Consider the following 12169-nt stretch of genomic DNA (forward strand, 5'->3'; position numbering starts at 1 on the left):
ATTCGAATGGTGCCATGTCTCTCTTTAGGGGGGCGAAATCGTAAATAAGGGACAATATTTCTGTTTTTGAATTTAATTAGCACCAGGTCCCCAGCGATATCCTTGGGCAGCGAGCCTAACCACCCCACCCTCCTGACATTCAGGATGCCACCATCCAGCTCGGGTGGCAGAGGTCTATTTTTTTGTAACCAGAAAATGACCTTATTTAGCAGGTCCTGCTGTGATTCGTGTGTTCCCTTGTTGATGGCAGGAACCCCAGAGAGGACAGAAATGTATGGGGCGGCTTCTGGAGGTAGGTTGATACATGGCATTCTTGCCGGAGCTGTTCTAACCACTGAAGGATTTAATGACGGGGGTTTGGAAATTACTTTGTGGCCTATCGGGGTTGGTATACAGGGAGGCTGTAATTGAGAGTCACCATTTTTACAAATACTAGACTTATGCTTTTCAGGGACGGTGGGAGGGTTTGGGCAGGCGGATACATCCATTTTATTATTTGGAGAAGAATACTTTCTGATTACTTCCTCGATGCTAATCAGCCTATCCCCCAAGTCGTTGATTTTTGAGACCAAAGGTGAGATGACAGCTAACAAGAGCCGCTCAATTTGAGTTAATAAAGTCATTTGGGGAGACAAGGCAGGGTCATCTAGTTTGGCCGCGGCCGTGTCCTGCGTTGATGTTATTAATTTAAAGGGAGATAATGTTGGGCCGTTGCACAGATTTTGTGTACTTGCATAGTTCCCAGTGACAATTTCGCTGTCGTGCTTCCCTCTAATAATGTGATCCAGGGGTGAGGCATTTACTTGTTTTTGGTCTTTCAATACAGGAGATGTTGAGACCCATGGAAAGCCATTTGAAGTAACACAGTTTGTGCCCACAGTAGGGGAGGTTATAACATCAGGTGCGTACTTTGTGCCACACAGGGCGTTGAGCTCTTCCCAGATGGACATAGTGTCTATGTAAATGATGAAAACGCCAGTATAGTCAATATAAACAATAAACGTGAAGCATCACAATACCTCCTCCTGTGGTAAAATCAAGTGGGGTGGCCCGTCCCGTCCTCCTTGGGTCCTCTGAGGGCCACGGAGGGCCCGCCCTTTGCCCGGGCTTAGCCCCGGGCGCTCCCGCGCGCGACTCGCATTGCGAGAGGATCTCCTCGACTTTAGCCGCGCCTCCGGGCGCTCCGCTGACGTCACCCGCCCGCCGGGGCTCCTGGGGGATGTAGTCCCTTGCCCTCTCGGCGGTCAGGATACTGGCGGTATGGGTTCAACAGCCGTTCCCCTCACGGCAATGGGATATGGCAGCAGGTCCTCCCGAGTGCTTCCCCCTCCTCACTGGCAGCTTCCCACAGAGCTTCCCACAGAGCGCTCGGCTCTCCTCGACTTTAGCCGCGCCTCCGGGTGCTCCGCTGACATCACCCGCCCACCGGGGCTCCTGGGGGATGTAGTGCCTTGCCCTCTCGGCGGTCAGGATACTGGCGGTATGGGTACAACAGCCGTTCCCCTCACGGCAATGGGATATGGCAGCAGGTCCTCCCGAGTGCTTCCCCCTCCTCACTGGCAGCTTCCCACAGAGCTTCCCCAACATAGTCTATCTCTATCACAAGTAGTAGTGGAGACATGTAGGTATGACCCCAAATATAAGAGGTAGCAGTCTCTGTGTTACATGGGAAAGTGAACAGAGTGCCGGTTAAAAAAAGGTATAATACTGCAGAAATGTTTATAATACAGATAGAGGTATAATCCTGCATAAGAGACCGACATTCTGTCAAAAGTGAACAAAATACAAGTAAAAATACAGTGTTGCCACAAAAAAGGTAGACTAAGCGGTAGCTGGTGTTGAGTTCTTAGTGTAAGTTCAGATAGTGTGAATGAATGGATACTCATAATACGGCCCATGGGCCGCATGCGGCCCCTGAACTTTAATTGTGCCCCCCTGGTGAACAGCAGCACTGGGCTGTTGTTCACTTGACAGAGCAGGAGCACTCAGAAAGCTGTGAAACAAATGGGCATACTTTATTTACACGTTAACAAAAGTGAGGGTAAAGAAGAAAAGAAGGTGTCCAAGACAACTTATCTTTAGGGACACCTTTAGTTTCAAAGACTTCTTGCACTAAACATGTAAAAACATGATACAATCTCTGCAAACTTCAAAGAAGTGTGTTTTATGAACATGCATGAGCGTTTTACCCTAGTAGATCAGATTGTATCACTGCATTGAGAGGCATTTATTAGCAGTGATAGTTTTCAAACACAATCTTGAAAACATCCATGCCTCCCCCATTCTGAAAACAATACCATTGGAGAACCAAGAGGCAAGTCATTTGTCAGGTGCATCATGTGTGCAGCCTTGGTTATATAATTGGAACATTATAGTTTATTAAGTAAAACACAAGAGAAGGTGTTGTACAGCACACATCCGAAACTCGTATATTTTAAGGGTGAAATTAACCAATTGCCTAGGATCACACAATTTCATGAAGTGGACTGATACCAGGTTTTCTGTTTTCACATTATGTAATTCAGCCACCAGATGAGCATCTCTTTCCCTCTCGTATTTTACATTAGATGTTTTTTTTTTTTTTTTTTTTTAAACCTTTATTGTGCACAAAAGAGAGAACAAATACGGGCCTACAACCATCAGGCCGGCCACGAAACTTTAAGCACAGGTGCGAGCAACGCGGTCCCACAGCGGCATCAGGCAAGATAGCAGCAATCAGTAGCAGTTGCATTGAATAGAGTCATGTCGCCAAGGAAAAGGAGTATTGAAGGTTACATTTTTAAAGTTGTGAAGAAATATAAATCAGTGAAGAATAAAATCAAGAAGATCTGAGTCCAGACATTAGTTACACAAACATGAGCAGGCAGCATCAATTTGAACAACATTAGGAAGAACACCCCGTCAATATGGCAGTACCATACAAAACAATAAGAGCTGCAGTCCACAGTTACGTACTACCCTCAGCGCCACCCACTCCCTACTAACCTCTAATGCAGACCCAGAACAGAAACCAGAACAAGAAAGCGCAGAAATTAGAAAAATAAGGCCCATAGAAACTAAAAAGGAAAATTAAATCTACCCCCCCACCCTGCAACAATCCGGAGGCTACGGCCTACCCCCCCCCCCCCGGCAAAGTGCCTGTCGCCCAGTAAAGAAACCCGAAATACAGAGAAAGAATAGAAAAGAAGAAGAAAAGATAAGAAAAGAAAGCTATCACACTTGAAGCATCGGGAGGAAGAAAAGAACAAGCTAGTCTATCACTCCCGAAAAGAAAGGAAACGGGGGAGGAGGAGCCCCAACATTAACAAACTCTCGGTCCCCCAGCCATGTATAGCCCCCAGCATCGAGTGAAGCAATAATATCAAAAAATACACCACCAAATGAAGAATTGAAACAGATGCACCCCGGACCCCGAGCCAGTACTTAAATGATCACCCCGTCCATATGGGCCATAGCAGGATACACCCAGTTACACCCCACGTGCGAAATCACCAGAATGAGCAACAGTAGAAGAACAGATGTGGGGAGCTACGACCACTACATTCGCCAGAGAGGAGGCACAGTACGAAACATAACAGTAGTCCAACAAGAGTGAAGCCCCGGAGACCTCCATCTTTAAACCGGTCGCGAGCGACCACTACACTATGACGCCCAGCAAAAGCCCTCCCCAGTCAGGACAAAGGGACAAGATGACCGCCGTAATGAGAGTGCAGACAAAGGAGAGCAAGATGGACGCTACCCTATACAAATAACCCCCATGTCACAATAAGCTTCCAGGACCAGCCAACAGGAACCAGAGAAACGTGGCGGAGCCGATATCCAGCAATAAATCAGGGTAGCCAGTGTATGACGCCGACTGTGCCATTGACAAAGGTCGCAACACCCGAAGGATGCCTTGATTGGAAAGCAAAACAACCACTAACTATAATAGAGACAGACGGGGGAAAACAATCTACATCGTAAATATAAGCCAAGCAGCCAGTACGTACCACATTCTAACCCCAATCCCCACCCGGCAAGACAGTGACACAACCAGGAACCCGCCCAACCCTGTACCGATTGTACACGCTCGGATACCGCCGACCCATTAAACATCCTACACCCCAATATCAATTACCAGAGAACTTCATCCGAGATATAATCATTGGGGAGAGACAGCAAAGAATACCCAGTGTCCCACACACATATCAAGTCTGTCTTAGCCTCCACCCGCCAGTATATGAATGCGATCAGGGGATCGTCTAGCCCTGGCCCGATCTAGGAGGCACTTTGGAACCCAACCAACTTGGCAGTTCACTGCAGTCCGCCTCGACGTGAAAACATGGCCGCCTCGAGGATGGGGGAGGCGCACCATCGTTGAGGGAGCTTCGCCTGTCCCCCGTAGATAGTAGTCCAACAACAAAATGTACTTCCAGAGCGTATAGATGACAAAAGTCACTGAACGACGAGACGGAACTAGTCAAGGAAGGAGCAGGGGACAGGGCAGGAGAACAGGCTAGCGATGCACTGCGCAGCCAGGCCGGTACACGAGGCAGACAGCCAGTCGAAGAACAAAGGGGAAACACTGTTGCAACAGCAGTGTCGACGAGCGGCAACAAATCTTCAAAGGCTCCAGCAGTTGTTCCATCGGTTGACACAATAGTAACAGGAGGTAGCGAGGGGCTGGCAAGCTGCAACGAAGTCAGACCTGGGTCCTGTCGGGAGTGAACCCCTTGCGGTCGGCTCTCAGCAGGGATACATGCCTCAAGTTTCTCAAGCAGCACAGCATAGGTACGCCGCATCTCCGACCGTACCTCATTCAGGATATTCAACACCTCCCTGTAGGTGCAGTCCGGCTGCGATACTCGAGGTTCTCCAGCCTCAGTGGAGGGCTCAAACACGGTCCCCCGTACCAATGCACACGTGCCACCCCAGGAAGAGGTCCCAGCGCCATCTCCACCCCGTTGGTGATCAGGCATCGCCATCTTAGCAGCAGTCCACGGGGTGTTGGGAGGGGGGAGAGACGGGGGTCACAGTCCCCGACAGGGAAGTGGATGTTTGCCCTACAACACTCTACACCCCCTCCCGTGCGCTGCATAAGCAAGGGGCATCCGATGGTGCGGCGGGCAGCCAGGGCAGTTCGAGCTCACCGGCTATCAGCGCAGCTGAGAAGAAAGCAGACCGGCATCATGGCGGCCACAAACAAAGGAATCCGTGCGAGCCCTCACATATGCGTGCCGGAGCTGCTCCGTGCGATCTCGGCAGGACAGTGAGCGCAGGGCACGGGCCAGGCTGTAGACGGGCGAAAACACTCCTTCAGTACAGGCAGCCACCGCAACAGAGTATCTCTTCGAGACTGGCGAGGTCCGGCAGGCTCCAGGGAGCGGGCGGAGGTCCGGGGCAAAGACGATCCTCCCAGAGCTCGAGACTCCGGGCTGGCTGAGAGGTCAGAGGGACACCGTCAGGATCAGCTCCGTGTCCCGCGTATGTCGGGCGAAAGAAACCCCAGGATTACAGGCAGGATGTAGGCGCGGGTCTTCAGGGCCGGTGGAGCCGAGCGACCACACGTCCGTTCAGGTCGCCATCTTGGCTCCTCAATACATTAGATGTTAATGTGTTAGAGTATATGTGTCTCTTTTGTAATGTTTGAATAATATGCTGTGATTATGAGGGTCTCAGAGGGCGCATTCGGTATTGCACTTATTAAAATCTGACAATGCCAGATTTGGAATTTATCAGTTGCGAGCAGGTATCAGATGGTGTATGGGAAGTGAAGGAAGGATGAATGCAACCAAATAGGGTCACAGCAACAAAAACAAAACGGAAGGGATGGGAAGTAGAAGAAAAATGGGGAAATGGGTATGGGAAGGCATAGGAAGAAACCTTACAGAAAAAGACAACAAAAAGGATGGTTCAATGAAGGGGTGCTGTTGACTAATTAAGAAAGGCAAGAAACAGGGTGCAGCAACCTCACAACTGGAACATGCAAACAAGCATTGTGACTAAGAAGGGATTCCACCAGGAGTGGTTGATCATTGGTAAAAAGAACGAGGAACCCATTTGGGACCGAAAGAGTCACTAGAACAAATTCCACCAGGTTGGTTCTCCAAATGTACATACAAACAATTCGCGTGACGTGAAACATAAAATGGTAACTGTGTGCACTTACATTTTTGGAAGCGAGGAACTCCATTCCATTGGCTACCTGGTAGCTGAACCCAACAAGGTCCCAGAAGCTCAAGACGGGGGATTCGTTGATCAGGAGGGTATTATCGGTCCTCTCGGGAGCTGCAAAGTTCAAAAGGGCTTGAATGAGAGGCAAAAGATATTGACAAAGGCAAAGAGTGCGTCCGAGTCATTCCTGCGAACGTTACCTGATGGTGAGTAGCTGTCCAGCTCGTAGGTTGTGCCGTAGTTGGAGGGTTCAATGTCAGCATACTTTATCTCTCCCTTCATATTAATCATGGGGACATAGTTAAGGTCATCCTTGCACATGTCCATGTATCCACCATCGCTTTCCACAGAGACTGAGTTTAGGCTGCAATAGAGGCATGATGGCATTATGTTATGTTATGTTAAGTCCACTTGTAGCGCGCGCGGCTACTCAAGAGTGTCCCGGGGCGTTGGCTGAGAGGTACAAGAGGAGATTAGCAAACAAAAAGGTGAGTCTTAAGTTTCTTTTTGAAAATGACAGGGTTCATTAGCATTCCTCACAAGACATGGCAAGCACAATACAGACCACCGCAATAGAAGGATGGATGGCTGACCGAGGAAGTGCGATGAAGGTGCCACCTGACAACTAACTTGTGATTTCTGGAACCAGGAATCTTGACTTGGGTGCATGAGGAACATGAGTGCATCCCTGTGCACTGTGCTCACAGCTGTCATGCCATAATTGGAACGCCTTAGAAAAGGGTGCGGCCCATTATTAAGAGCTATATGAAAACCTGAATATTAAAATGTTCTGGAACTGTCAAAAGTGTGTTTATTTGCATAATTTTTGTCCAAACAGACACTAGTGTCATGCGAACCAGTTCCTTTTTACACAATTTGGCATCAATTATGTTGTTTACTTTTGTTTTTGATTGTATTGCATAAGAATAGCACAATTTTCACTTCTCTTAAAACTTGCACTGAACTGCTCAACTTGCATTCTTCTGAAGAACACTTCCTCTTAGGGCTACTCAAGCTTTGACCCTGCAGCCATGAACATTTTAGGAAGTGTAACTTTTGTTTTTTTCCTATTTTTAATAAGCCTTTAAGACATGTATCTTGTCTTATCAGCAGGTGGACGCATCTGAAGGCTTCCATTGGTTGGGGAGGGAACGTTTAGAAACATGGGCATTAAGGACCATTCTAGACGGTGAAGTCAGCGGAGTGTGGTCACCCTGGCATATCTACCTCTGCATAGAGGATTGACTGGGTAAGGTAATAGGAAACAGATACCGCTACTTCAGCAGAGAATATAACCGTGCTAAAGAATTATATATTTTTAAGGCAGATAGACAAGTTGCTAACCTTGATTTGTTGCCTAGCCATCTCTCACCTTTTCCCACTGGATCCCAAATGTCACTGTTACAAAGAAAATGCTCGCCCATGTAATATATTCTCCCTTTCTAATGTCAATATTTACCTTCATGTCTCCAATGCTAACTCTTTTCCAGGTCTGGTGATTTTAAATCCTGTACCACTTTCGTCATGGTACCCGGACTCTTCCCAGGCTATCTTTATCTTTCAGAAAAAGGGGGGTGCCATTAAAAAACTGTACACTAGTGGAGCCGAGGGTTCCAGTAGTGGACACGGTACTCCCAGTCACGCATCATCAGTCATGAATACAATGACAACACATTATCCCTTTTCTGCTGCTTAGAATTGTATCGGTGTATCCCAACATGTCTCTTCCTCTCCTAACGGCCTTGCAAGTCTAGTAAGTTTCACCACACAAATTAATGCACGTATGTGTAATATACCAATCAGAAAACCAAGCTCCTGACTCACAAAGTCAGGATGTATGAATATTTTTGTGGGGAGATTACACTTATGACTAGAAAATGACCACTATGTTCAAATTTTTCACAAGGAAATGTCTTAGATGTGGGCACTTTGGGTGGGGTTAACATCCACAGGGTAGTGACTGCTACTCACAATTTCATTAACCTTCCTGCACTAAGTTCACTTGTAAAATTACATCTAAAAAAAGTAGTTGCAAATGGTGTAAAAAGTGTTGAGAAGTACCTAAAAGACTTATTTTTGAGGGGATGTGAATAATAGATTTATTCACACAAAAATGTTTTCGAGGTGAAGAAACATCATGCAGATTAATGTTTTTCCTAATTCTATGCCCAGAGAATAAGATTTAAAGGAAACAAATGGAAATTTGTTTAAGAATCTAGATGTTCCTGCTGAATCCCTAGGAAGTTGGTAAATAAAAACACTACCAAAAATACTTGCATTTGTAGGCTACATATCTTTCATTTATGACTTTTGCATCATGCCTTTAAAACTCATTAAATGTGGTAATTCGATTATTCCCCTTAAGGTTGGCATATAGAAAAGTAAGGAGGGGTTCAGCACTCTTTTTCTTATTTGTGATCTGGACATACCGTTCACTGTGACTAGTCCAATAAATCACTTTATAAATGCACCTTTGCAGCCTATGAAGGAAGCTTGAACACTACCATTGTGGTATTCTGAATAGCTTTAAATATAGCAGTTGATTCATACCAAATGATTTCTGGATTATACACCACCCCTCATGTCCAGTCATACTAAAATTAATTCACAAAGTAGCACTGTGTTCTCTGTCACAGCATGCTTAAAAACAAGGGCACATGCTAAGTATGTAATAGATGCCAAGGTTTTAGAAAATAATTGAAAGCGGATTTTCCAAACATTTTTCTAACATAAGATAGGAGTTGAGCTTTGCCCAACTTCAAATATGCTGGGATAGTTTAGGCATACATACTACCAAATAGAAAACCATGCTATGTTAATAGTTAAAATGACAAGTTTAGCCCCATGTAGTCAACTCATCACATCAATATCTACTACAGCCATCAGTATCCCATCGCTGTAAAGTGACAGAAGAGTTTATAGGAGAAGTGTGGCGTTGGGAGAGGTGTGGCGCAGTGGCCAGAACAGCTGACTGCGGAGCATGGGGCTCACAGTTCGATCCCCGGTGCCGGCAGCACCTCAGCATCATGTGACACTGGGCAATAGCTCGTCCTCCAGCACCTTGAAATCTTAAGGGGTGATATGTTAGCACTTTACAAATATGAATTATTATTAATATTATTGTACCTCTGCACTTGGCCACCGCTCGAGTCACTGACTCCAGTCTCGGTTCGTCCCTTTTCCATGCAATATTGCAGTAAGCTGTGCTTATTTCGGTGCAGATAGTCCACGAGGTCCCCGTAGCGGCAATATTCTGTAATAATGTAGATGGGCCCTAAAGAATTGAAGAAATAACAGAGTGAAGCACATCCATCACTGAAGGAGGTCCATTCACCCTCATTCAAAAATGCTAAATCAAACATTGGAAGCAGGAGATGGGCAAGAAAGCAGAAGGCAAAACTGTAATTGTATCATACAGATTTTGTTATACTTATCATCAATTTTTTAAACTCAGACTGGTACTAGAAAATGGATAACATAATAATGTTTTTTTTTAATATGATCTTATTCTATAAAAGGGTGAAAAGTATGTAAGGTTAAAGTCTGAATGTTTAGAGAAACTGATGTTTAATTAAAAAGATAAACCTACATGAATAACTCTTTCACTACTGGCATTATCTTGCACACAATTTAAAGAGAAATAATAAGAAAATATGACCCAAACATTGATACAAAAAGTAAAGCTCAGAACAATTTTGTAATAGTTTTGTTACAATGTATTCCAAAGCGTGTGTATTTATTTAAAGGATTGGTCAATAAGGCCATATATAATATTTAAAGAGACTGTAGGGGTATTTTGATGCATATTTATTTCCAAACCATGAAAGTACAGGTTCCTGCTTCCGGAATATGTTTTTTCAAGATATAGCAGTTCTGCAAAATATACATCTTTAAATCCTCCCTAGACCCAGATATTGATCCTCAATACAATTTTAATGATGCCGGAAACCTCTGATTGATAACTGCAATTTGCATTGCTTTTTATTGAATTACCGACCCAAAACTGTGAATCAAAACACCCAAACTTCAAATGAAATCTAGTCATAACAGTAGTCTAATCAGGCACTTGATACTTATTCCATTAAAAGACTCTTGCTTATATCTTTATTGAACATTGTTTCATATAACTTTGCCTCTCTCTTTTACAAATTAAAGCCAAACCTTTTCAGCATTGACAGACTTACCTGGGATATTTAGAGAAGGTAAAAGAGAGATTTTAACTATCAAAGTATTAATCTGGAGCACAAAAACGTCTAGTAATTGGGTTACTAAGCATTTGTCCACTCTGGATCATGATAAAAAAGACGTGGTTAATATCTCACAGCTCCTGGTAATTATCAGGAATACATTTTGCAGTGAAGACCAATGAGAATGGCCAGAAACCATGTTTCCGTCAGCTATTTCCAAAAATCTCTGAATATACTACAAATATTTTGGAATTTGCTGTCAGGAGAGGCACAGCAATATTTTAAAGCCCTGCTCTGCACCGGGAACTGAGCATTCCAGTCCAGAGTTATATTTGCTTTTTCTAGTTTTACAAGCAAGGATAAGATGCAGATTTCAAAGTGACATAAATCCTTTACTTCAGATTTGTGCTAGTGGGTTCCCGTGGTAAATGGTATTGAATGTCCAAAAATAGTTATTACAAAGGCTAAACGTGCATTGAAAAGTGGACTTCCTATCTCATCATAAATGTTGTGTGCATGGATACACACATAATAATCAAAACGCACCACCAACGGTGGCCCTCTACACCGCACTTAGCACTTAGTTCCAAGTAAATCATAGGTTGGTGCACATCCACTCCAATATTAGTGCATGACAGAGTAAGATTCAAAAAGAGACGGAGCCGTACACCCTCAAGGATAATCAATAAATCTGCAAGTGTATTCTTAAGAAAAACAAATGTAAAAAATATATATGGTACAGCAACCAGAACATACAGCCAAGGCATTTCGTTGAGTATACATTGCACTTCATCAGAGCTTTTGCAATCTTAAGATCTACTATGGTAAATAGGTCTTCAGGTAATGCTTGTGTTCTGAATCCGATCACATATGCTTTCTTATTCCTCAATTATTGCCAATGTAAAGTGCCAATACGTATAGGCCCAGCAGGTAAGGTTCAAAACAAGGAAGGGGGTACTGATATGCCCCCGATGATACTAGAATCCATATTGTGACACTCCTATAACGTCTTGTCACTTGAACACAAACATTAACTGAATGATTATTTACCATCATAGATTAAAGAGTGCAAAAGCCCTGATGAAGTTCAATGTTTACTGAACGAAACTTGTTCTGTATGTTCTGGTTGATGGACCATATATATATTTTTTTTTAAATGAATAGAAATGAAAAGGACCTTTTTTTCTAAAGAATACTCTTGAGGAGTTAATGATTATCCTTGTGAGTGCACCGCTCCGTCTCTGTCTTTGAATCATACACACATAATAAGTCAAGACAACCCAGCACTGTCACAGAAAGTATGAATGTTGAAGTAATGTAGAAAAGTCAAAGAAACAGAAATAACATTACTGATGTATGTACATACATGATATATGCACTTTTTTCCAATAACATTTAGTTTTTTTATACAACATGATTTAACTCAGGTGGCAGCTGCTTGCCAATTTATTCTATTCCATAAAAATATGTGGCTAAAGAAAGGAAAAACAATCTAAATTGGATTCTTGATTGGCACTTGCAACCTCTGCCTTTTATGAAGATTGTCATGTTGTTGAATTAAAAATCTAAATGGTATAATACTATATCTTTGACATACGTGGAAAAACCGGTACTTTTTTACGATGGTTTTCTAGTCTTTTGCCACAGTAAATAAGTAGTTTCCACCTCCCTAAGTTATACCATAATGACGGAGGTGTAGGAAAAAGCATAAGTCAATGAAATATGGATGTGTAACTTACACATGTGCTTAATTTACCCACATTCCTGTGCTACTGTGGTGAACACCCACCACTTTAATATAACTTGGTAGGTATTCACAATCATTTGTA

At 43.8% G+C, this 12169-nt stretch overlaps 1 protein-coding gene across 1 annotated transcript in view; it reads right to left on the reverse strand.

Annotated features, from left to right (window-relative positions):
- PDGFRB (platelet derived growth factor receptor beta) overlaps window positions 1-12169 on the reverse strand; it is a 237670-nt gene that overhangs the window by 49702 nt on the left and 175799 nt on the right. Inside the window, exons 15-17 of the mRNA XM_078653581.1 lie at window positions 9280-9427; window positions 6354-6517; window positions 6149-6267 (exon numbers count right to left, since the gene is read on the reverse strand). Of these exons, the coding sequence (XP_078509707.1) occupies window positions 6149-6267; window positions 6354-6517; window positions 9280-9427 (431 nt within the window). The remainder of the gene's footprint in view (window positions 1-6148; window positions 6268-6353; window positions 6518-9279; window positions 9428-12169) is intronic.

The sequence above is a fragment of the Lissotriton helveticus genome, chromosome 7 (assembly GCF_964261635.1).
Source record: "Lissotriton helveticus chromosome 7, aLisHel1.1, whole genome shotgun sequence".
Lineage (NCBI taxonomy): Eukaryota > Metazoa > Chordata > Amphibia > Caudata > Salamandridae > Lissotriton > Lissotriton helveticus.